General features: G+C 39.6%; 1 protein-coding gene across 2 annotated transcripts; it reads right to left on the bottom strand.

Annotated features, from left to right (window-relative positions):
- Positions 1-981: 981 nt before the first annotated feature.
- zfyve9a (zinc finger, FYVE domain containing 9a) lies at positions 982-27,070 on the bottom strand. Of its 2 annotated transcripts, none has more exons than XM_039676450.2 (19): positions 26,668-27,070; positions 21,181-21,280; positions 20,022-20,129; positions 17,167-18,632; positions 14,290-14,389; positions 12,983-13,159; positions 11,940-12,103; positions 11,686-11,794; positions 11,319-11,441; positions 10,908-11,063; positions 9,477-9,701; positions 8,834-8,916; positions 8,638-8,742; positions 8,088-8,238; positions 7,729-7,809; positions 6,944-7,106; positions 6,110-6,215; positions 5,748-5,924; positions 982-4,551 (listed from the first exon to the last, which is right to left on the bottom strand). In XM_039676450.2, the coding sequence occupies exons 3-19, from the start codon at positions 20,089-20,091 to the stop codon at positions 4,390-4,392; spliced, it is 3,618 nt and encodes a 1,205-aa protein (XP_039532384.2). In that variant the 5' UTR covers positions 20,092-20,129; positions 21,181-21,280; positions 26,668-27,070; the 3' UTR covers positions 982-4,389. The 2 variants fall into 2 exon arrangements, with proteins under 2 accessions (XP_039532384.2, XP_039532382.2); XM_039676448.2 differs by having other exon boundaries at positions 11,665-11,794; positions 26,668-27,069.
- Positions 27,071-27,229: the final 159 nt, after the last annotated feature.

Here is a 27,229-nt window from a genome sequence, read left to right as displayed (position 1 = left end):
AGGGGCGTCGTCCATCTTTTTTTTACAGTCTATGGTCTTTATCTTTACTAGTTCCTAAGCACAGTCAATGTTTACATTGTGGTCTAGTGCGCATTTAAAGGGACGGTTCACCCAAAACTAAAAATTATGTCATTTACTCACCCTCAAGTTGTTCCAAACCTAAATTAATTAATTTTTTTCTGCTGAACATAAAAGATATTTTGAAGAATGTCTATAACCAAACAGTGGCTGGACCCCATTGGCTTCCATAGTATTTTTTTTTTTAAATATATTAAAGTCAATTGGGGCACATCAACTGTTTGGTTACTCATATGTTCAGCAGAAGAGAAATTATATGGGTGTATTACTTTAGGGTGAGTAAATGATAGTAATAATAATAATAATCCCCATAAATTATTATATTCCGACAGACGTGATACCTTTTTGGTTTCACTTGCCAAAGCGATCAAAGCTTGGTAACATTTAATTACAAAATACCTCAATTTTGGCCCATTTGTATTTTGTGGTGTTTTGGATTACAATTTGCAAAGAACTGACTGACATTTGGCTTTCAAGTGTGGACAATGTGCGATCTAGAGCGATCATACTAGTTCAACTTCTTACTCTGTCCTTTCATTTCAGTTACAGATGTTCCCATCTCATGTGAATTGTGTGGTTTAGCACGTTTTCCAGTCTGTTTTTCATTAAGTGGTTATTTCATCCATCGCAAGGTTTAGACTCAATTGTCTGGTCATTACACATGCCATGTTTCTCTTTAGCCATGATGTTCTCAATGCATCTTTCTTCTCTTTCCCTGCTGAATCTGCCATGTATTTTCATTATCTGTTAATGTTTTATTAAACAAGAGAAACAAAGACCTCTACCTCCTAATATTTCTTGACTGAAATAAATCATTTTATTTTACTTTTAGTGGAAACTATTAACATAAAAAAATCGATTTCAGTTTGATGTACAACAATGACGTTTTTGTATATTCAACAGTTTTGATAAATAATGCTTTTATTGACATTTGTAGTGTACAATAAAGAAAGGTGGTATTTTTTTCCTTTTCTTTTTTGGCTTTTCATACATTGCAAATTTATTTCCATCAAACCAATAGTATGTAAAACTGAGCAGATCGTTCTTTGAAATGCTGTCAAAATGCAAAGATTTTCTGAGAACTACAAGTTCTCGTTTGTTTCAGCATGCATGCTGTTACTCTTTGGGCCGGCCAACAAAAAAAAAAAAAAAAAAAAACGATGGAAAAAGGCTATGGTTAACAAAATATATAAATGTCAAAATATACAATACTGCACATCTAGATAAACAATGGCAAAGGTGGATGCAGGGAGTAACAAAAGGCTGTTTCGAACTGTTTATGTATAGACAATACAGCCTTCATGTGATGCCATTTATTTTTCATGAACAGTCTGCTTCCAAAGCTGTCGGCACTTCACCAAAAGCCAGAAACACATGCTTTCTGTCACAACTGTTGACCTGCTAATAAAGGGCTGTGCTGTGGATCTTCATATCAGCTGCTGTCCTCATTCATGCATGGGCCATCTGATGAAAACAACCATATCTCAGAGTCGTTATGCAAAACCATCCCACCTTTACTTTGTTATTTGACTAAAAGATGAACTACACAGTTTGATTGTCATGTCAAAATACTACTTCAGCTGAAGTCTAGTTAGCTAAAGAGGCCTTGTTAAACTCATTGAAGTCAGAATGTCTACATCAGTTTAGATGTGATTGACAATCTAGTTGACCTTTGGAATGTCTTGATGGACGGATCATGAAATTGAGGCAAAGCCCTTTTCTTTCAAAAAGTCATCCACAGTGATTTCCCAAATTCAAAGCACTCCTTATATTGGTAGTTTTCCATTGTGTAAGAATTCCATAATTAGCTAGCTAACCGTTGTAGTAATCAATTTTCTCCATGTGAGTGAAAAATCAATACAAAAAGTTCATTAAAATAATAACTCCTGCTTATAAAGTAAAGGATTCTCCTATCTAATACCACATTACATCAGTCAAAAAAACAACAACAACAACAACAGGATGAATTAGGAAATCTCCTTATCTAAAGCAGGACTCCAGACTAACAAACGTGACTGGGAATCTATAGGCTAGCTATAAATTAGACGATAAACTGAAACCGCTCGATAAAATTGGTTCTTTTGAAGTGCTTAAGGTTCATATTTGAGAACTGACTTGCAGTTAAGTAGAAGCTTTGATAACTCTGCAACAGCTCTGAATGATTCACTGACAGAATCGGATTAAACATGCTATCTATCAAAACCGATTGATAAACTCGTTCTCAAGAATCGATTGCGCGTGAATAACGGAGATTGTCCTCACTGCAGAACATGAAATCCACGGGGAGGAGTCGGATCCAGATCCAACTCCTCCCACCTTACATATACCTAAACCTACCCAGCTCCACCCCCTGATCCCTAAACCCACCCCTAAACCTACCCAACCCCTCCCCTCAGATCCGGATCCGACTCCGCCCCCTGGATCTCGTGTACTGCATTGAGGTGCTACTGGAATAACGGCACCTCACGATATTATACATAACGAAATAAAGACCTAGGGACATGGTGATCTGAAAAAAACTTGAGATTACAGAAAAAAACAAACATTTATTTTGATTTTTTTGTGTGTTCTCTTTCAAAAGTACTACGCTCCCCAAGAAATGTTGCATTCGTGCACGTGCTTGCATTCTCTCGCAAAAAGGATTGTGTTCACCCGAAAATCTTTGCATTCACTTGCATCACAAAAGCATTGAAATATAGTTTATAGTATACAAAAGTTGAGAGCATTCTTAGGGGGAACAAAAAAAGTTTTGCAAGAGAATGCATAAACATTTAAAGATACATTTTTTTCCCTCCAACAATTTTACGTTTATGTGGGCTCCGTACGAAACTGAGATACACAAAAACACTCTAGTAAATTTGTATTGCGTCACATTTGCGATTATCCTAGAATCAGTCTGGAGCCCTGCTTTAAGCACATTGTTAATGGTCAAATTATAGAAGGACATAAAACATGTTTTAAAAGTGCGGTCACATTTACAGTTTCGCAAGCAAAATCCAGACAATACTCACAAATTTAAGATAGTCAGACGGATTTACCATGTTGACCAAGTTGCTTGGTTTGAAAGTGACTTTTGCGTGAGCTGTGCTTCATATAATACTACAATATTGAAAATAGAACTTATTTGCTCGCGAAATCCCTCTAATGTGACCAGACCTTAACACAGTGAAAAACTAACAGAGTTAATGGCCCCAACCCAACAAACAGCTGAATTAAGGGCTTCCAAACCACATACCACAATCCAAACTTTCCTCATTAATAAAAAAAAATAGCATTCATCTCTGAATAATACTTATTCTTCTTTATTCTCTCCTTTTATTTCCTAATGATGGCTTTATATCCCGTGCACTGCATTGCTATTCCTTACACAATCCTTTATATGATAACATGTTAAAAACATTGGCGGAACACTAAATGAACATGGGCCACTAAAATGGGTGAGAGAAGAGATGGGACAGGACGCTAAATGCAGCGTTTCATAACATTTCATCCCATCACAGTCCAAACCAATGCAAAACAAAAGCTTTATTGGACCTTCAGTCATGTCAAAACCTACCATTATGAGGAACTTGAAGTTGTAGTTGAATTCCTGAAGGCCGCTTGAAATTATTGTTCGATCGTATTGTCTCATAAGGATAATAAAGTCAGTGAAAGAGGTCCGTTCTTGATACTTGTAACAGTAACTTAATCGGCAACATTCCTAATACTGTTCCACAATCTTTCCGCTACCAAGCAAAGCAGTCCATCTCTGAGGAAGCTACATTGTTTTAGCTTTGGAGCAATTTTATCTTACCAAAAAAACAAACAAGGTCCATATTCATGAAATAAAGCATCTGGTGATTCATAAAGCTTAGAGGCGAAACCGAAACTCGTTCTTCGTTTCTTATTGAGGCCCAGGCACTGTGCACCAGCACCCATTTCATAGAACAAACCTTCCCTATACAGTTCCTCTCTCAGCCAACATCAACATCTGAACAGCCTCCATTAGGGCTGAGTGTGTAGAGCGCCCTCTAGTGTTTCAGGAGCTTAGTGTTGCTACAACGGTCGAATTCAGGGTCGCCACCCCGTTTGACTCAACAGGGCCAATGGTTTCCACAGTGGAGTTGAGAGGTGAGAAGAAAGGAAAGAGAGCACCATGATCAGCGGGGCTGGGCAGAGGGCGTCCCAGTGGAGATGGTGCATAGGTGGTATGGAGGACTTGTTCCTGCACAGCTTTCAGGCTCTTTGAAGTGCAAATGAGAGAGAGAGAGAGTGAAGAGGGACTCGAGCTGGTGGGAGGCATGAGTCTGAGACTGGATGGATTCCCTCCTTTTAAGAGATGATCTCCAGGATGTAGAAGATGAGCTCCATCACCACAGGCCCCTCACTTAGCTGGCAGGCCCCACTGTGGATCACTGGAATGAGTGCGCTGTCTAGATCGCTCAGGTACTGGGGGAGCAGCGGTTGACCGTTACTGCCTGCTAGGTATCCCACCTGTAAGACATTTCAGAGTAAGCCTGGAGGAGTCATCTTAACATGACTGAGGATACATTTACATTAGTCTTTTGATGAAATCTGAGAAATTTCTGTCCCTCCATTGACAGCTAGGCAAATACCATTTTGACGCTTCTAAAAGTTCATAAAGAGATTGTAAAACTGATCCATATGAATTGGTTTAGTCCAAATTTTCTCATTTCAAAAATAAAATAAAAAAGTTGAAGTTTTATAAGCACAAATGCTCACCTTGCTCTGTTCTGTGATGAGCGTTCGTGACTCTCCTGTTCAAACTCGTTCATCAAAATGAACAAATCTTTTTTCGAGTCATGACTCGAAGGGTCCTAGATAAGACCCTTATTCATGGTCTGGTGTCGTTTAAAGCCGCACTGAAACTCTCATTTGGACCTTGAACCGTTTGGTTCCCATTGAAATCCATTATATGGAGAAAATCCTGGAATGTTTTCATCAAAAACCTTAATTTCTTTTCAACTGAAGAAAGAAGTGGATATCTTGGATGACATGGGGGTGGGTAAATTATCAGCAAAAGTTTTTTTTAAAAGTGAACTTCTCCTTTAAATCTGTTCATCATATAAAGTGACCGTGTCTCTTCAGAAAATTTGGACTAAATCACTCAATTCACATGGATTAGTTTTACGACCTCTTTATGAACTTTTTGATGGGTCAAAGTGGTAGTTGCGTAGCTGTGAACGAACTTCTTACGCGTTCGGAACGACATGAGGGTGAGTAATTAATGACAAAATTTTGGGGTGAACTATCACTTGAAGTCCTAATAAAACGTTTTACTGAGATAATATAGAGAGACCAGACATAATAAAGTTCTCACACTTCTTTTGGTCCAATCATTTTATTAGCAAAATATGCTGTCCAGGTCACACTCAATCGCCACTTCATGTATGGTCTAAAACGAAACAGCTCTCATGTTTTTTTGCAGGACTAAATTTTCTGTCATCTTAGCAGGAATGTAATATGATGATGATTGTACAAAGTCAACACTATCTTTACCAACATTATTGAAAACTGTTTTTTTTTTTTTTTTTTTTTTTTAATCTATCTACTTTGTGGAAACAGTATAAGTGGGGACAGAATGCCAGAACAGAGAGAAATAGATGTATCCAGATTAATGTAGATGTAGCCAGAAATCAACAATTAAATGGAGCTATCATCATTGTTACCTGATCAGAGTCCAATGTAACCCTCAGTCCCAGTTTGGCCATCCCATCCTCTTTGAGAAGTTTGAGGTGAGGGCACAGGGCCATACAGAAAGCCCTTGCCACGTTCTCGGTGAGTCTGCTGTGGTCTGCAGGATCGCTCAGGCCATTGGTCTGGTCCTCGCTCCGTAGGAAGAACACCTAAGCAAACAGCACAATTGATGTACAGTTATCAAAATTGGAGCCCACTGACTTTCGATGTATGATCAAAAATGATTTTTCAAATATATCTTAATTTGTGTTTCAACAAAGAAAGGCTTATAGATTTGAAATGCCATTACAATAGAATTCATAACGTTAAATGAAGATAAATGATGAATAAATACCTCTGTCCAACGGATGACTTTCCCATTGGCTTTATACTCTGAGCCATGGAAGATCTTAATGCTGGTGACTGACTCCATGGATTTCCCATCAATGGGACTGATCACTCTTATAACAAGAAAAGTACATAGGTGGGATGAGAATGATTTTTGGGATTAAATATTTTCCTTTGTAAACAGGTTATTTGATGGGATATCCACAAAAGCAGCTAATGCCACACACACAAGCCAAAACATTATGATCAGTCACATGGAAAGCGAATGTTGTTGAAAAAAAAAACACATAATAGGTGTGGGTAGATTAGATGGTAAGAAAACAATCAGTTCTCAGGAATCAATGTTTTGGATGCAGGAGAAATGGGCAGGACGACATGACATCATGACTTTTAGACTCATAAATGGGATTAACCCCAGTGACGGGTAGGTTTAGGGACGGGGTTGAGGTAAGTCATATATTTATATATATAGTAATGACGTTAAGTCATCGGCGTTCATAAACACGCTGAAAAGCGATTATGCGTGTTGATAGCACGCCAAAAATGGAAATACGAATTGGTGTATCATACACACGCTACTTCATGAGATCAGTCTGGGCAGGAATAAATGAACAAAGGCCAAATTGTTATGGCAAAGCAACTGGGTCAGCAGTGGTCAGAATTTACCAACAGTACTAGTCTGAGGCGGGACAAACCACAAACCAGTGGACACATGACCATTGCACATACAGGGACTTTAATGTCATTACATTCTAAAAACAGGCTTTAATATGGATTTTGTCCCCACTTTGCAGATAGGGAACGATGTCAGTGAACGAGCCAGTTTTAGTTGTCTGCTCACCCCTTGTTGACGTTGTGGTCATCATCAACCCACTGGATATGGACGTGCTCCTGGTTCTCGTCTTGATCAGCTTTCCCACAGGCAATACTGAAATCTTTCATCTCTCTCAGGGCTTGCCGTAAGGCCTCCATCGTTTCAGCTGTTATCTGCACCATCACGCCATCTGGGGTACAAGCATTCAGCGTTACTACAGTGAGCACACAAATCTGCACTTTAAATTAGAATCAGGTACAAAAAGTCCAATGTTAACCCCTTACACCCTGAAGGCATTTTCAATGATTAACGTAATTTCAAGTGGCAGTGTTAAACGCAATGATTTATAACTCTACAAAAAGCAAGGTATCATCAAGTACATGGTCTCAATTGATAGAAATCCTTTCAAATTCAAATTGCAAATGTTCTTATGTTACAACACTGGTGAGAAAACCCCAGACAAAGTGAAGCAATTAGTTGATTTACTTTGTTACTCATGCTTGACATGATGAGTGATGACTATTACATGGTATATAATATGACAAGTCAAAAAAATCAAGTTTGGCCAAATCTTGTGTTGATATCTCAAAGCAATCAAAGGTTATGGGATTGGTTCCAGCATGATAGCCTTTTTATCGAAAGTCCAAAAACCTCTCTAAACAAGTGATCTGAGTATTTTACCACTAAGTGGTACAACGCAGCCTGATGGGACAGGGTCAAAGACGTTAAAAGGGAGATTATGTCCAGTTTAGACATTGTTCCAGGGGGATCAGATGTCCTACATTTAGAGAAAGAGGCTGCAAATGTTGTACCTTCCACAATGCTGGTCTTAGCCAAGTAGCCCGATGAAGCCTTTAAAGCCCCGCTGAACACAAAGAAGGAGGCACCAGTAACTAAAAGAGGGATAAAAGGAAATAATACATCAAAAACATACTTTCCTCATCCAATGTTACTCATTCACTTTTTTAAAAAACAGAACAGAATTTCATTACTTGATCAACATATCATGATTGATTCGATGTCATCATAATCTTTCAATAAAATAATCCATTACATTGCCGTACACTACCGTTTTTTGTTTTTGAAAGAAGTCTGTTAAGCTCACAAAGGCTGCATTTATTTAAAATCTTTGGGTGCAGCTTTTCTGCAAATGTAAGTAATTGTGCCGCACCTTTGCGAGGCTGGTGATGAATACTGATGGCCTGCGTCTGGTAGTTACCATCATCGTTCTGAACACAGACAAGATGGGAATCCGCCCGCTCGTTGAAGCATGCGCCCATCGCCAGCACATGCTCGTTGGACTTATTCATTGCCTTCATGAGCTGAGAAAAGAGAACGCAGAAAGATAACTTGTCATGACTTTCCAAAGTTACGCATAATCCGAAAACTTAATTAAGTTTTTAAGGGTTTATAAGTCCTAGATGAGTGAATGACAGCTTTTAAAGAGTAAGATACAAGGCAGCCAAGGCTTTAAATAATCCCTGCTATGTCAAAGGTCTGCCACTACAAGCTCTGCTCCGTCAAACGCTTTTCAAACACAAGCTAAATACCAAAAGTCTCCAACTTTTGGTATTTAGGACACAGAAGACAAGCGATTGTCAATGCTTCACTTGTTTCATGGGACATTTGTCATGAATCTGTTGAGCTGGCAGTTACTCATGCTGTGAATCCAAATACATTTTCCATGAACTCTATTGGAATTTTGAAAAATCTTCATTCACCTCATTGTAACGGTTGCTCGGTATCTTGAGGCACGTCTTCCTCACTTCCATGTCCACCACCAGTCCCTTGACCACCGGCAATGTGTACTGGTAATTTCTGAAGTCCTGTAGACGTGGGAAAATTCAAACGCCATAAGACGACTTGACATGGGTCATGTGCTTAATGCAGAAGAAGAAGTGAAATAAGAATACTTACTGCCAGCAAGTTCATGATGGTATGACCAGTTTCTCCAAAAAGAGGTTTTCTAAAGCGAACACTAAACAGTGGGCAGGGGTAGACTGCAACACAAGTGCACGATAAGAACACGCCAGGCTAAGTCACGCTATTTAAATCAGCAGCTCACAATAAGCTCCTTCACACTCCAAATGACTCAGTGGCCCCTTTTATGTAATACTGCAATTACTTTAATGTAAAATCGCGGGCCTGTGTGCTTCCCAAGTCCTCACACACCCCGGCTAACCATGAGAATAGAACCGTACATGGTGCTTCTAAATGTGAGAATGCTTGCATGTCATGGATGAGGAATCATGAGTTGAGAAACACACTGATAATATATTCCATCTCCACAGGAGGCAGTGCTTACGAATTAGTGCAGAGGAAACTCTGCGTGAGAAGACAGCACAGAAAAAGACATTTTCTGCATTGTAGCTTCCTAAACAGCTCTTATACAGGCATCAGAAAGGGGCTCTGTAATCTCACTATTCTGTAAGTGTACACGTCTCCATGTGAAGAGGTCATAGATTCAATAAAAACCACAGGAACAATCCAGATCTTTCAACGTCCGATACGGCTAAACCATTAAACAAGCCTCAAATTCAGCATCAAACCACAAACTCACATCGGTATTCTGCCCCTAGTCGGAGCATGAGTCGGATGGGAAAGACCTTGGCCCAGGGGGTCTCCCACTTCTGCACCAGGATGCCAAAGAGGTAAGGCGGGTTAGGCAACGGCAGGTCCTGCAGGGTCTGGAAGCTGGGGCTGATGTAAAGGAAGCCGCCGTGCTCCTTGCTGCCCAGGAAGCTCTGAGTGAAGAAGGAGTGGCCCAGGTGACTTAACACATTTCCTGCACAGAAGGAAGTGTGGGATTAGATCAGGCTTAACCACTTTATTTTCACGATTAAGCTTTTTCTACTAAGATAAAAGGAGAAAATAAAACTTTTATGCTGTGTCCGAAATCACCCATTACTCACTATATAGTGGATTATATAGTGAACTCGCCATTTTGTAGTGCTGTCCGAATGTATAGTGATGATTATTATACCCTATATAGTCCACTCAATGTATCCCAGAATGCATTTTGAAAAGTAGTGTACAACCGATGGTCACTAACCCAATCCCTACATACCATCATGCATTGCGCTGATCGTAAAAATAAGCTGTAATCATGTGTGGAGTAGCGCATTATAACAGAAACGGCCAGAAATGACTTTTAGTTTTTAAATTTTGGAGAAATAAGCTCAATATAATGTAATGTATTTATTTTAAAATATCTATTTAGCCCAGAGCCGGCTCGGCACCAACTGACAGATGATGTAATCAACGGCGCCGAGAGACGATCAAGTAGTGTCCGAAAGTTGTGTTTCTATTATGCTGGTGAGCTCACTGTATAGTGCTCAACTCCCTACCCCCAACATAGGGGGTAGGGAGTAGTGGTTTGAGTGGAGATTTTGGACACAGCATTAGATAGTGTGCTAAACACATTTGCAAAAATGTAAATACCATAAACAATAACAATTGTTGTTATTGGGTAACATTTTATTTTACAGTGTCTTTGCTACAGATGTTACATGTAGTTACTGGGGATGTTCACGAATTATTAGAACCATTAGTTCTCGGGGAACCCCCCCTAAAGGCTAGTTCCTAGAACTAAGTTCCTGTAACTACACAGTGTGAAAGCCCCTTATGTCAGCTGATGGACGCTGAATCTGGCCAGTCAGATAACATTCTTTCAACACGCCAGAATTGGTCACCACACTTTTGGCACACATCCTAAATTAGGCTAACAGGGAAATGCTTTCAGAGTAAGAAGACATGGGAGCTGTTTTGAGGCGGAACCTATTGAGCTGAAGTACGACTGGGTGACAAGGATTGTGTCTGGAAAACAATTTCTGCTGAAGTGGATCCTCAATGCCGTTGGGGCCAGCGGCCTCATTTTACCTTTAAGGGCCTCCTGACAGAAAGGTCTAATTTTATCTATGTAGGCCACGCTCTCATTTTGTCTGGATCAGTTTACCAGTACGGGCCCCCTGGTGGAGGCGTATCAGTTTACCTGTGAGAGCCTCCCGATACAGCTGGATGAAGTGGCTGAAGACGTCCTTGGGAATGGTTTTCTCATCAGGGAGGCACTGCAGAAGCAATACAACCTCTGCCTGGCCCACAGCATGCATACCCTTTGTTGTCATATACCAGCACTTCCTATTTACATCTTAAAACAAAGATGGCACAGATGACTGTTATGGCTCATGGGAATTGATTTCTAATTGAAAAAGATGCTGCTCTTTTGAATTTTCCAAAAAAAAACATTGCCCACACAACATTGCTAATAATGAGAAATGTCTACTGGGACAAAAATGGCCATAGTTGATGAAACACCCATGAATGAGAATTTCGCCCCAAAAAACACTCCATTAATACTAAATCTAAACTATCGTAAATATCTAGCGAGGAATGGCTCACTTACAATTGACCAGTTTGACCATGGCCAGTAGGTTGGCATTGAGGACAAACACAAGGGGATCAGGGCCACCCTCCTCAAGCTGCTGCATCAGCACAATCTCAGCAGGTCTTTCTTCCACAGCGTAGTCTGCAGACAAGGCAAACAATATCACTACTGTAACTAGCCACAAACTGATCCATGACAGACACTTTCCTCTCATGGTCCAACCCAGATGAGGAACCAACCCAATGAAAGACCTCCCTTAGCATGAGTGGTGGAGACAGAAGCAGAAACACAGATATATGCACACAGACATGCTCAAACAAGCACCAATAGTGGAGACAGCTGAATGGTGAGGATGGGCAAGCACCTGTGATGTGGCCTCCCGTACCTCCTTTAATGCCTGTGGAGATGAGGATGGGAGGAAGTCCGTCCTCTGGGATCAGACTGAGAGAGCTGCCCACAGGGCTGGCGGTCGAGGCTCCAGTGGCACGGGTCGTCTACAGCAGCGGGAAAAAAACACATTTATGGCCGTTTCAGGGTAAGCACAACGATTGGAAATGAGCCTATGCCTGAAAAAAACTCAATTTTAGAGATGCATTGAAACAGTTTATCGAATTTGAATGGAAAAAAGTAAATTGTCACCTCAGAAGAATTGGCTCCTGAGGATTTGTTTGAGTATTGGGGCGCTGCCACAGGCTGTGAGGGGTTGGGGTTTGCCGGCGGCCCTTTAGAAGAGTCTGTAGCTTCGCCATTGGGTAGAATACCGTCAGCAAACCAAACCCTTCTTTGCTCTCGAGGAAGAGAACCTGGAAGTGCATGCACACGGTGAGGCTTAAGAACAGCTAACTCTGGACTTTAAATGATAAACAGCCTGAAAAGCCAGTGTTCAAATCAAGAGTAGAGTTAAAGGGAACCGTCACATACCTGTATAAGGTCAAAAAAACAAACAAAAAAAATGGTCAAATTATTGCTCTGACATAATGTGATTTTTTCAATCCAATTTTCAATAAATTATCAGAAATTGATTTGCTGTGACGGAAGGTTCTATGCACATGTAAAGTGCTCAAGATACTTTATTATCTCCGTGTTACTGGGAGAGTTCACATAAAAATGGAAATTCTCATGCTCATGTTGTTTCAAATCTGTTCTTTGAAACGCAAAAAAAAGATATTTTAAGAATATTGGTCGCATTATACTAGATGATTGTTATTGTGAATTCCTTTGGCCACTATATATTAATGTACTAAAAACCTTATAATGTGACAGCCCTAAGGAGTTCGGTGACCATTTCCTTCCATTCTATAGACACAAAATTCAGAGAGAGACATTTCTTAAAATATTTTCTTTTAAGTTCAACAAAATAAAAAAAAATCATGCAGGTTTGGGACAACATAAGATTCCCCAGCACAGCACATTTTAGATGTCTCCCTAATCAAACACACCAGATTCAACTCATCAGCTCCAAGACCTCAAATATGTGTTAGATAAGAGGGACACCAAAAATGTGCAGTGTTGGAGGCACTCCAAGAGCAGGGTTGGGAACCACTGCGTTAGTGTAAGTAAAGCTCCCACCAAACAGACCTAGAAGGATGTTTGAGCCCTGACACAATTTGAACACTGCTGAAAAGTCCAAAAAATCCGCAAATTAACAACATTTTACTTTGGTAATATCCTACAGACTTTACCTTCAGACCCTGGTTGTTTAAGGACACCAACAGGCACCATGACGGTTGGTGGTGGGGTGCTGAGTGCTCCCGATGCCTGGGCTTGCTGCAGAGGAGGTATTGTGGAGCAGTACTCAGCTGGGTTGTTGGGATTTGGGCTCTGGTTGCCACCACCTCCCATGTTCTCCCATGCTTGAGCTAATGAGTTCAAAGGATCTGGTTACACAGTAAAACACTAATTTCAAGTGCTAACTGGTTCATTTCTGCATAAAGCTACTTGGAAACAAAGTTATCTTGTTCTATATAATCCTTAAAGTCTTGGAAAATATCAAAACCTTTCTCTGACCTGCTCAAAACAAAGGCTTCAATTGAACTCTGAAAAATTGACCATAAGATTATGTATTAAAGGGATGGTTGATTGCGATTTCACTTTTTTCATTTTAAATAGTGTGTAATGCTGTTGGTGCATGAATAGTATCTGCTAAGTTGCTGCGCTGAAAGTTCAACATAAGCAGAGATATCGTTTTTTTTTTAAATCAGGAAGTTTAATTCCCCTCAAAAATGACTTGAATGGGACTACAACGAGATACTTCCTGGGTTTTATACGTAACTAACCCATAAATTTACATCAATCCTCCCTCTGGAATATGCAAAAAAGGGGGCATGGCCATATTTCTGCGGCTTTATCGGAGAGGAAGAGTTATAGTGGAGAGCTACAGCCATATGCCGTCGAAAGAAAGTGTGTGGTCAGGTCTTCCTACGGACGTTGTAGTAGGTCAACAATGGCTAAACTTATGTTTGATATGTTCCTGAAAATTACAATCATAATTTAGCTCTCTGTGCTGCACATTTTACAGAAGACAGCTTGCAGAATGTCCACAAATTCAATGCCGGATTCAACAAGAAACTGTTACTAAAACATGAAGCAGTTCCAACTTTAAAACCAGAGGCAGCAGTTGTTGGGCCACAACCTGTAAATAAGACTTAATATTTCTAAACCTATTTGGATGTATAATTTCAGATGTAATGTTTTAGTTTTATCAAGGATGTAAACAAATGCCAGCCACTTTAGTAGCCACTTGGTTATGCTATTTTGTGTGTCAAACCTGAATTTGTAATTAAGTAGCCTTCTAAAAAAAACACGAAGACATGTTATAATGCATTTATATTGCATTATAGTACATCAATACCATATAAATAATATTATATTAGTACCATATACAAGTGTATAAATGTAACCAGAACTCAAATTAGGAACATTTGAGGTCAAAAACTCCCCGGCTATTAGGGAAATTTATAACTTTTCCAATGAGTTTCATTTCACTCACCATTCATGATTGCACGGTGGCAGGTAACACAAACCCTGGCTTCTTTCCTGTCCATGTACATCAGTCTGCTTTTCAGACTACAACAAGCAGCACAGAACACCTGGCCAGACACACATCACAAAAAACATTTGCTTTGATAAAAAACAATCTATCCCGAAAATGATAAGCAACAAAAATAATGGAATGAAACTATATGAACCAGACTCATGAACCAGTTATCAGGATGAGGACATGGTCTGTCAGATTAAACCATTTTGCACCACAGATACGTTTAATTTTCACTGAGTTCTTTTCATTAGTTCTTTCCAGCCCACATCTGTGAAAATGTCATCAACGATACAGCAGTTTATCACCAAGGGAAATTAAGACATTATTCCAGCAGTCTTGCAGTTATTTACGAGTGCTGCATAGACAAACATTTCTCCCAGAAGAAATTTGACAGCTTCAGGTTTAGAGCTGCCCGACAATTACCCATTCTTCCTTGAAATTCTGCTCTCTCATTAGCCGCGTTTCCACTGCCGGGCCAGGGCCGGGCCGTGCTAGTGCGTGCCAGGGCCAGTCGCGTTTCCACTGTCACTTCCGGGGCTTGATCGGGGCTTCCTCGGGGCCAACGGCCAGGATTTCTGGCCCGTCGAATACCTTGGGCCAGAGGGGGCCAGCTCGGGCTAGAGGCGTGCTCAAGGTAAAAGGCGGAGTTTATCGGTGTTATGGAACGTTATGGTCTGAAGCAAGATGCACATAGGGGTGTCCATGTTTAACCGATTAACCGTTTAAAATTGCATAACATTTTAATATGAACTGTAGGCCTATGCCAAATGCTGCGCAACAATATATAGGCTATATATAGCTACATATCGACGAATTTTCAGATATTTGTTTGATTTTTTTGCCCCTTAAACATTTAAAATATTTGACAAATTAATATGAAAAAATATATATTTTAGCCTACTGGTTTTCTGAGGCCAAATTAGAACCTGGAAATGATATTTTCCCCGCAGTGCTGAATGAGAAGAGCCGTAACCACAGCCTACAGAAAGGGGATTTATGGGTGATTTATAGGCTATAATAAATGTGTCTGATAATAAAATAATATAAAATAACGAGGCATTAATTGTTTATTAATAAACTATTGTTTTCTAAATGATTTTCGGCTAAAAACATATCTCCATCTCCGGATGCACATTTAGAGAGAAATTAAGCTATAAACATAGAAGATATTGGCTTTCGATTCGAATTTGTTCGTTTTAAATTGGACATTTAAAGCTTTAAGCTTTAAATGTCCAATTTAAAACGAACAAATTCGAATGCGGTGGCTGTTTCAGGTCTCGCGCTTCAGTTCAGATCATGAAGCGCGCCTTGATTAATTGTTAAAGCACAACGTTTTCTTGTTATAAATAAATTTATTTGCGAATAATGTATTATTATTTTCTGTATGACCAGAAATGAAAGAGTATTTTAAGTTGTTTCCACTGGCACTGAAAGAAATGCAATGAAACTGTTCACATGGGCGTCTCGCAGCCATCAGTGCGTGCTCCACACACACTGGATATATGCGCTGATAGCTATTTGTCAAAAATATTGTGTTTATTTGTGCTCTATTCCTTTTTTGGATAAAGGCGTCTTCTACATATGCAGCCTAATAAAATGTTACAATAATGATGATGATGGTTATTATTATTATTTGCAGACACGGAGTTTTTGTGAAATGGACGTTTTGCTTATTTTCAATTGGCAATTTCAGTTTGAAGGGTGATGGAAATGGGGCTTTAACTGCTCCGTACTTGCTGCGTTTTATTTCTATAAATTAATTTCGTTTCAAATGGGGTCCAATCAGTTATTAAATGTGTTAAAAATTAACTCCGTATCTCGAGGTTGCGGCGCGCACACTGCACCGAGTATTAACCGATGGGCCTCGGTTAACGATTAATGAATAACTTGAAAACGTGCCCGCAGCCCTACTTGTTATATCGCGCAAAAAATCGCTGCTTGAAATGGAGAATCGCCTGTACTGGTCTCGGGGCACTATTGCAGCCACTACGGCAGTTGAGTTAATATACATGCTATCTTCCTAATTTAAAAAATAAATTAATTCATAATACCCGCTGAAATGGGTTGGGTTTTATGACGTTTGATCCTGAAAGGCGTGTTAGGGGTGGGGTCTGGGGCAGCGCTGTGGGGCTACTGGCCCGGCAGTTGAAACGCAAGCCCGGTGCTTGAGGCCCGAGGCCACTAGCTCGGCTCGGCTCGCTGTTAGCTCTGGCCCAGCCCTAGCCCGGCAGTGGAAACGCGGCTATTGTAAGCCAGTGTTCCACTAGCTGTCACACCCACTGACTACTTTCCCTGAAATCTCAACCTCTTCTTTCGAGGGTCTAGCGCATTTAGTGATTAAGAATGGAAGAGGGGTGTGAAAAATAAAACAAATAAAGCTTATGAATAAAAATGGTGGATCAAACTCTAGTGGATGTCAGCCTTAGAGTGTTATGGCTATCCAAACATTATGTTAAATAGTTACAACATCATGAGACAAAGTAAAAAAAAAATGGTCTGCAGCTTCCAACTTGTTAAAAGTCAATATTAAATTGATTTTTAAATATCTGAAGAATGCTGCTTGCCCATTCAAAACTCACCTCCACAATGCAAGGATGCTGTGGCCTGTTGTCAGCACTGTGCAATGCGGTTATTAAAGTGTAATGAGAGGTTTTTAAGCATGTTGCTATGTGGTTGCTAGGGAATTTTGATTAGCTACCAAAAAAGTTTAACACAAACCTGAATGCTCAAAAAGCAGCATGATTTAATATACCACAAACAAGTAACACCATGTTAGTTAAATACAAGGATTTACAAATATACCACTCAGTAATGAACAAAATGCTTTACCTTGCCACACGCCCGACAGTGATGTCTTCTTTTAGTGAAAGTGAACTTGACCTCGCACTTCATGCAAATGGGTGCTTGGGAGTCAGGAACCCAAACAGGAGCCACTTCCCCCAAGGAGCTAAAGGGTTTCTTAGAGAAGGCTCCCTGTTGGTCTGCCTGGAGATCATTGTCTGGACTCTCAGATGGGATGAGTAAGCCTGGTGAGCCATCTCCATGCTCTCCATTCATTCGAACAAGCCCAGACTCGGTTACTCCACTCGACGTCTCAAGGCCTCCTGTCATACTCTGCGACTCAAGGTTCTTGTTCTTGCCAGTAGAGCCAAATTCATTCTTAAGTTGACTCGAGAGAGGCTGGGGAATCTGCAGCTTCAGACTGACAGGCTGTTTTGGGCGGGCACCACCGTAGGGAACGCTGACAGGCTGCAGCCGGCTGTTGTTGAGTTTGCCTGTTCTGCCAGATTCCAATCCTCGAACTGGATCACAACACTCTTGTTTGCTCTCCTCCATTTCTTTTTCCTCCGTCACAGAGTCCTCCTTTGAAGGGACCGCTGGCTGGCTGTGTGCATGATCGCCATCAAAGTCCACATTCAGACCATTGGACAGGGACTTTTCCGCCCCTGATGCTTCAGAGTCTCTGTGAATCTCTTTGTGGTGATTCTCGATTGTTTTCTCTTTCTCTTCCTGATTTAACACCCAAGTATCTTTCCCTGTACTTTCATTCTCAACCAGTCCACCATTCTGAAAAGCACCCTCATGATTCTCCCTCTCAAAATCCAGTTCTCCGCCACCGTTCACAGAACTGTGCAATACTGCTTCTCCTTTCTGGGGATGACTTCCTTCTGGAAATACCAGATTACAGTCCCTCATTCTGACCTCAAGGACAGGTGAACCAGCTTCAGGCTTGATTGCCTCCATCTTAACGTCATTCTTAAAAGCAGGTGGCCTATTCCCAAGTTCATCAAGGCCACCATTGGTACCATTCTGCTCCGTCTTAAGCTCACAGGCACCACTATCCTTAATACTTTGCTGATCTGTAAAAGCTTGACTTGCCTCATCATCATTGGCCAGAAGGACGTCAGACCGGCCGCTATGATCAGGACTAGCTGGGAAGCCGTTTTCCAGCACCACGCTGTTGGAGGACGGCATTTCCGCCAACTGCCCGTCAGTGCTCACCAGCTTGCCAATGTTGGGCTGGGGCAGAGGGGGACTATGAACATCTGCTGGCCGTTCTTCGCTCCTGCCTTCTGGCTGTTGCCCCAGCCCCTGTTTCCCCTCTAACCTGGTGACCTCAGCCAAAGAGGGGCCATCTGACATCTGGGCATCCAGAAGCGGCTTGAAGCCGATAGGGCTGTCCCTTGGACTGAGGTCAGAGTGGGTCAGTGCTGGATTCAGGGAAAGGAGGTGTGATGGCGGAGCCAGAATCTGAGTCCACTTGGCATCAGAGAGAGTCGGCGTGTCCGTTTCATCTGAAAGGGTGAAAAAAAAAGAGCTCATTAGCTTCCTTTCTGAGAAGATTGAAACAAACAGATAAATTGAGAAATTAGGTCAGGCTAGATTGGAAAATGTTGAGGAAGTGGGCCAATCTGGCCATTGCCTTGGGATCCATCTGTCAAACTGACACATCAATGCTTTGGTATGTGGGCAGGCATTGCCTTTTTATCTTACATACATTTTCTTACATCCAAGCGTGATCAAGCAGACACATACTCGCACTGCTTTCCTTCACTATTCAGCTTTGTTCTGAGGCCATTTAATAGTTTAAAGTCTCCTTTCACCCCATTAATCTGTCAAGATTAGTGTCGGAGAGGGGATATTCATTCATTCAACCGTTCAATGGCTTCACTAAGAGGGTGGCTGTGTGTGAGCCAAGTTTGTGTGGCTTTTAATGTTCTTTGTGACATACAGGACAAAGCAATCAATAAATCCCAATGTCAATTTTACACGACTGTGCACCAGGAGCTGTTGTCCCAGCGCATGTCCCAGAACCGTAATCAAAATAATATTAATTGCAATTTCCTGCTATAACTCAAAACGCACATACAAGCTTAACCTTGTAAATTACATGTGCTTGACTGTGTGACACCAATTAAACCGTGTTCAGGAAAATCAGGGAGAGGCAGAAGTCCTGAGGGGAAATGCTAATTCAGTTGACCCCATTTACACCACAGACTGCTACCACCAGCACAGTTACCTGCTTGTGCTAGCCCTGCTGTGGGCGGCTCGACAGTGCCAAACATTTGTTCTATTTATTTTAAAAAAGTTCGCTTTTTTTAGCCATGGAGATTATTAATAGGCAATCCACTGATATTCCTGTCGTTTCTGGATGTCAAATGTTGAAATTTCTGTCGAATTTGTAAAGCAAAATAAAATGGACAAGACAATTGGCTGTCGAAAATTATGGTTTGTATTTTTAAACATAATGAATATTTTGGAAGTGAAATCTGAAAGATGAATATATGGATTATTGAATATTTAAAAAAAGTAAATGTGTGTGAAATGTTTTGAATTTAAATATTCACGGCTTAAATATACAACCATGTTGAATTGCAGCCCATAAAAATGCACGCCCTAAAAATAAAATGCATTAAAATTAAAGCAGAGTGAATGCAATGCACATTTTTTTTCAAGTAGTGCAATTCAACAGGCATTTTGGTTTCAAAAACATGTCTCATTATTGTACTTCCAAATAGTTCATTATGCTCTAATAATTCACCTGACAAAGTGGGTTATCTGAAGATAATGTAAACATGCCAAGTTAAGAGAATTTCTTTTGTTTTGTTGTATGGTCTCAGAAGATGAATGTCAGAGCTCCTGCTTTATTCTTTCAAGGTTTTGTAAGTTAGCAGTTCTCTTACCTTCATTCTGTTCAAACTCATCCAGCACCTTGTCCAGGTTAAAGGCCTCAGCCTGGAAGTAATTCTCCATGGGTCAAAAAACTCCACCCTGCCAAATGATGAGTGAACCTGAAAGGGAAGTTTCTTTTTTTGTAAGCACATAAATACAATATTATCACATGCACAGGAACATAGAATGCTAACAAATTAAAAACCTTTTAAAAGTACAGTGAGTGAACTGTGAAAGTCTTCCAGAGTCTGGTTGTAGATCTGATTCATTAAAAAGTGATATTGTAAGACCCTTATTCATCGTCTGGTGTCGTTTAAAGCCCTTAAAGCACTGAAACTCTCATTTGGACCTTGAACCATTTGGTTCCCATTGAAGTCCATTATATGGAGAAAATCCTGGAATGTTTTCATCAAAAACCATTTCTTTTCGACTGAAGAAAGAAAGACGTAGACATCTTGGATGACATGGGAATGAGTAAATTATCAGCAAAAGTTTTTTTAAAAGTGAACTACTCCTTTAAATCATACAGGAGAGAAGCCAGTTTGTTTTCTCCTTCGGTTGAGCTTATGGCAAAACCTTTTACAGTGCTTAAATATTTTTGTCTTTCAATGCATTTGATAATGCATATTCATAAAGTAGAACTGAAATGACATTCATTACAAGATTATTAGTTAAAACACTTCAAAATGTACCTGCAGAGTATTTTTCCAGTCATGACTTGTCATTGAGGATTTCTATACAATATTGTGCAAAAATCTTGTCTCATCTTGTTCTCGTGAACCCAATCTCGTGTCTCGTCTCGTGAGACAAGTGTCTCGTCACACCCCTAGTGGTTGATGGTTTTTTTTCACTATTTATTAGCTGATATTAAATATTTAATTACATTTCAAATTAAATCTTCATCTATTTTAACACTTGGATTACCTTTGCCATCATCTTTTACTAACTTAGGGATAGCAACAGATCATGGCAAATATTTAAAGATCACTCAGGCACTTTGTCCAAAGCTACTTACAAATGAAGAATACAACAAGCGATTCATCACAGACCACAAGATTAAGTTACTGGCTTCACACATGAAATGACAGCAGAGTGGTGTGTAACACTCTGAAACAATCGGTAAACTCAGATCACATTCAAGAAACATACAAGAGTAATGATAATTCTCACCTGCCCAGAGGTCCTCTTGAGGAATTGCAGGTCAATTTGCACAAAGGCTCCTGATAGAGCCTTTGCCTCATCCAGTCTCACACACATTGGACAGCCAAACCTGAAACAGAACAGTACGATAAGAAAACTAATGACATACAAACTCCACTGGTTTGAATTCACCCTGTCGTGTCTGATTCAGCAATTTGCTAAATGGATGCCTTGTGGTCCAAATAAAACCAACATCTTCCAGGTAACCAAATATTGTTAAAATAAGAGCATTTCAACTTCCAGTATAATTTGCTGAACTTTTAAGATGGACAAAATCAGGAGCACAAAGTTGTGGCTGCCTCTGTTCCATTGCATTAGATATCTCACATTAGAATGAGTGTGCCGAGGATTACGCCAGAGAAAATATATTCCACCAAGCAAAGGGCTCTGAAAGTAGCAGACTAGACACATTTTACACTTAGTTAAAGATGCATGCTTTGCCACACTGTCAGCACAAAGCTAAGAAGACACGGAGGAGGGGAATAAGAAACACCAGTCACGCAAACTGCTTAAGTGAGGTTGGGGAACAGGACACCTGATTATGCATTTGCTCTCTTTTTTGCTGTGTTAGAATAGCATCTGAAATTGCTTTAGACCAGAAAACATCATTAGATAAAATGGTAATAAAGAGGAAAGTAACTATGAAAACATGGTCATGTGACAAAAACCAACTGATCAGCTTCGGCCTTTCCATAACAACATCGAAAGCTCGGCTGAAAAGCTGATCAATCATAACTGTACAGGACGGCTTTTTATTTCTCATCTCCATGAATATAACTAATAGTAAAGGTCGCAATGTCTCAGTGTTTTAATGAAGAGGACGCAACAGTGCACTTTTCGGACAGCACAACAAGAACCACATTTGCCGAAAAGCTGGTACCGTAGCGGTTTAATTTTTTTTGTACCGACTTGGTACTGAAGTACCGGGTCTTTTTAAACACTAAAAGAAAGGGAAAACCTTTGTTTTCTTAGTATAAGAAAAAAATACATGATTGGTTCATTTATGCTATTGTGTGACTTTTGGAGGTCTTTTCAATTGTATATACAGTGGTGGCCAAAATTATTAGAATGGCAAGATTGTTTTAAAGAAGTCTTCTGCTCATCACCAAGGTTTCATTTATTTGATCCAAAATACAGCAACAACAAACTATAATACTGTGAAATTGTTACAATTTAAACTGGAGGAGATATTTCTGGATGGAGACTGTAGGAAATATTTCTGAAGGATCATGTGACACTAAATACTGGAGTAATGATTAGAGCCCGACCGATAAAGGATTTTGAAGGCGGATACTGATACAACTATTTTTGGGTTTTAAAATCCGATATATCGGCCGATATTTTATTTAATTTATTTTTTTAAACTGGGCATGATAGTCACAAATTTAGTCATGCTTATTTGAGTTAAGAGAACTGATGGGGATGATCTTTTAATTGTTATTCAAGCAATGTATGTATCGTGAACAATTCAACGAGTGTTGCCAACAGGAACGGTGTAGAGTGCCCTCTGGTGGACAAACTATACAACTCCAACACTTATGACATGGTTCAAGCGTGTTTCGTCTGTTTTTATGTTATTTTTGAAATATTCATTTATCGGCCATTATAACTGCCGATACCGATTAGTTTGGAAAATACCTAATATCGGCCGATAATATCGGTCTGCCGATATATCGGTCTGGCTCTAGTAATGATGCAGAAAAATCAGCTTTACCAACATAGAAACAAATTGCAAATTTTCAATATTCAAATTCAAAACATTTATTTTGAATTATTAAAACTTATTAACTTATCACAATATTACAGTTTTTGCTGTATTTTGGATCAAATAAATGAAGCCTTGGTGAGCAGAAGAGACTTATTTTAAAACATTTTAAAAATGTTACCGTTCTAATAATTTTGGCCACCGCTGTGTTTTTGGACTTGTCCAAACTTACACGATATCATGCAATATTTTAAAGCCAGCCAACTAAACTCTTTGCATCAGGAGTAAAATCCCCAAAGCCTCTACAACCAACTATAGGGTTGTGCTTGTGTTTATAAGTCTTTAATTACAATCTGCAACCGTTGCTATAGATAACTGGCAGCGCAGAAACAAACCCTTTAAAAAACAAAGTTTCCATTAAACCGCACAGTGACTCCACCCCTGCTGAAATACAAAGAGCTGTTTTCACACTCACAGCTAATAGTCAAAGTTCAAGGAGCACTGCACAATCCACTATAGACTGAATGCATGGTGCAAACAGTTAAACTTTGCATGTTTTAATTGCTTTTTGAAGCAACTATAAACATAAAATGTATTGGAGACAAGCTGGTTGCAACCAAGAAACCAGGGACTATGCCTGATCTAGATTGAATTACTTGGTAGACACTTTAAATAATACATGCACAGTCAGAGTCAACTAAGGTGTTGTATTTTTCACATGTGCTGAGTAATACAATATTAAATCTAAAGCAATTTGTAATCCTTTTGGGATTGCCAAATAGTGCAATAATATTTAAGCAACATGTGGCTCCATTGATATAACTTTTTCATTTATACCTACTCAAGGTAAACATTTAGTTTCTGAAAACAGAAATGGGTTCCCATCAGAAATAAGGAGTGTTGTTACACAACTAAGCCATAAGGAGAGAGACCCAATATATCCCACACTTTCATACACTTTCAGTTTTGTAGGTCTGCTATGAAAAGTTGCTCTTCATGCTCGACATTAAGCCTTGTTCATGTGCTTATCCTTCAGACAAGTAAATCAGTCATTCACTTGTCCGGAAAAAAGTTACTTGCCTTGGGGGAACAATTTTGGTGGTTTAAACATAACTTATTCTGATGCAATATTTTCAGTGTTCCATTGTTATTTTCCTTTATAAAAGCCAATTTTTTAACCTTATTAAATGTATGTGCCATCTTTCATGCCAAATTCTTGCATTTGATCAATAAATTAAATTTTATTAATAAGACACTATAGGGCTGTTACCAAACAAATAAAATAATTTACGCTGCAAAATTACAACTACAATAAATAATCCATTATTGAATAAATGAAATACATTTTTGAATAAATCATAAGAAATGTTGAAAAAATGCAATGATACTTTTAAATATGAAACTAAACCACCAGTAGGTGGTAGCAAATCATTTAATAAATTAGTCATTGAGTGATTCATTTAACCAATTCGTTCAAAACGCTAACTGTGCATTCACACCGCCGCCGGCAAGAGCGTGAAAAAAGTGGCCGGAAGTCATTCATTTTCAATGAGAGCCGGAAACTGAAAAAAATATAAAGAACATAAGCCTTTAAGCTCAAACAGCACAAACGGGAAAACGCTAATAAAGCAGACTCCGCCAGTTATCGTAAAGGTTTAAGAACAGAAAACACAAAGTCTGTTAGAAACTTCACAGTTCTCACAAAGAACAGTTTCTAACAGACCTGCAACGTATGTCTCTGCAACGTATGTCAGCGGCGTGTTTTAATCACCTGAGCATGTGGATATTTTTTCACATGAACATGTGCGACACAATATAAACCCAAAAACCATATACTGACTCGAGAACATGAATTTAATTTTCTTATTGTGCATTTGTATTTATATTAAATTTATTTAAGTTATAGTTTTTCATAAGAAATACCATCTAGAACTTTAACTTTACATTTTACCATGATAGTGAGGTGCTATGTGCATGGTTTTACCAATGGTTATCCTGATCTAAATACATACTGTAGACAGCTAATGGTCAATTTTAATGAAAGTGGAATCAAAATCGCTAAAATTCAAACAAACTCAAACCTACTCCTAGCACAACCCTTTGTGGTCGATATGCCCTCACTGAAGCGAGCTCCGCAGCACACTTCTGCCAGCAGCATTATGCCGCAAAAGTGCAGACTCACAAGAAGACTGAGATTGTTTAGGGTGCCATTTCAGAGTTGGGACAAGGCCTAAAAATTTTACTTGCTAGAAAAGTAAGAACCATCAATCAGAAGGCACAATAAATATAGAATATTGTTTTTAACAGGTTTGTCAGCAAAGTTTGGATCATGTTAATAATTTAGAGGCCTTTTAGAAATTCACATCACAGTACTGAAGGCTTCAATATTTCCACACATCGGCACTCATGTAACCACTAAAATTTAAATAGTGTCATGTGACTAGATCAGTTTGGACTTGATCACTTTTGCAAGACTCTGGAATGTTGAGATATCTCACTGTAGTTTTCACTCACTTTCTTCCTGTTATTGTTCATTATGTAAAGCATTTTTCTGCAGCACACTGTGCCGCTAACTGTTGACGTGAAGCTTCCACACTACAGGAATGTTTTCACTTTCTTGCGACTGACTGCTGTGGCATTTCACCCATGCTTTGCTTATCAACATAAAAGCTGCATAAAGGAAGGAAATATACAGCGATGCTCCAAAAGCTAGGGTATCCTAGAGCGCACAGCTGCCATGTGTCTCTCACAATTTGAACATCACAGTAGAGGATTCTACTTTCTACTCCAGGATTTTACTTTCATCTACTCTTAAAGAAGAAGAATGAAAACAGCATTGGAACTAGCCTTTGTTCCCACATCAGTGCCATATTTATGAGAAAAGGCATTAGAAGTAGCTCAGATGTCTAGGACAGCAGGGCCAACTAAAGGACTATCTGTTGCTAAGCAGGAATCTGTCAACCGGTCACTGGATTTCAAAAGCTTCCACTGCATAATTCCCTCTCTTCCCAAGTGCATCTCAAACAACTACTTTAAGTCACACATTAGAAAGCTGAATGAGTCATTTTAACTTCTGCATTGCAAGTTTGATTCACTCTGACAAAGCAAGAACCAAACCCTGATGACTACTCCCGCCCTACCACGAAAAAAAGTAAACTCTCCATATAAACAAATAGTTAACACTTTCAAAACTTTTAACTGCTTATCACTCAGTTAAGTGCCATATCCATAGGCTATTGGAGTGGGTTAGACATGTTGGTTCGTTTTCGCAATATCACTTACTTAAGCAGTAAGTTATATATTTATTACTTATATTAATGTTAATTGTTATAAAGTGTTAACTCATCAATAATTAAGCTCATCATTACCGTAATATGATATTATTAAACCAAACAACAGTCGCATGTATCGTTACAGACAGAGTATTGAAGTTCATTCTGCAGTCTAAAGACTTGATTACCGTTAGCTAACTAACATTAGCCTGTCAAACAATATATGCGTTTACCTGCTTACCAGCTATTTGAACACGCTTCACAAGCATCAGAGGATAATCGTAGTGATTTAAATGTGAACACATGAGATAAATTAATATTTGGCAAGAAACACGCGTTAACGATTCAGTTTACATCTCGCAAATGTTCCGTCTTCAATCTCCCAAGTAGTATGAAATGCTGCATTCGTTGGGTTTCTATAGTAAACACACCACAGATGTCATCAGCGAATAACAGTTTGTGGGTTAATCGTTTACTCACCGGTGGAATCCCCATCATCATCATCATCACCACCATCACCATCATCTTCACGCACGATTCAGCCATGTAACGTTAACTCCACTCCACGGGTACAATCCAACACACTTCGCGTCATATAAATCAAGAGATAATGTATTTGACATCTGCAGGAAATCTCCAGGAACAGCTAGGCCATTTTCCTGTGTTCCACAGAAGTGTAGGAAGAAGTAGTTTGCGCGACAGCTCTCGTATATCCCTCCCCCAAAGGTTTAATGGAGAAGGTTACTACGAACTGCAGCAAGGGTGTGACATCTTGGCTCAAGCTACACTGAAGTGGCGTGAGATTCCCACGCTCGCAACTTACGGTTGAGCCAAGATGGCGTCTGTTTCGTAACCTTGTGTGCTAAGCATTTCACAGCGGGTGACACCACCGTGGCTCTGGATTCAGGCTAGAAGAAGCATTACCGCGGGGCGGCACCCGAGTCTGCGTGACGTCGTTACAACGCAACAATGTATTATATTTAGCTATCAAATTCTTCTCATGTAGGTACTGTTTGATACATTTGTGTGTGTGTGTGTGTGT

This window comes from Pimephales promelas, chromosome 5 (genome assembly GCF_988280905.1).
Source record: "Pimephales promelas chromosome 5, fPimPro1.hap1.1, whole genome shotgun sequence".
Taxonomy (NCBI): domain Eukaryota; kingdom Metazoa; phylum Chordata; class Actinopteri; order Cypriniformes; family Leuciscidae; genus Pimephales; species Pimephales promelas.
The sequence above is the reverse complement of the archived record's forward strand: the minus strand, read 5'-3'. Positions and strand labels throughout refer to the sequence as shown.

What these genes read in the sequence shown, in the direction of transcription:
- zfyve9a (XM_039676448.2), bottom strand. Translation starts at nt 20,091, where the DNA reads ATGGAGAATTACTTCCAGGCTGAGGCCTTTAACCTGGACAAGGTGCTG. An exon ending in GTATCGGGAGGCTCTCACAG is followed by an intron (nt 9,702 to 10,907) that starts GTAAACTGATAC and finishes CCTTCTGTGCAG; the next exon opens with GAAATGTGTTAAGTCACCTG. An exon ending in CGAGCAACCGTTACAATGAG is followed by an intron (nt 8,239 to 8,637) that starts GTGAATGAAGAT and finishes CTCTTTTCTCAG; the next exon opens with CTCATGAAGGCAATGAATAA.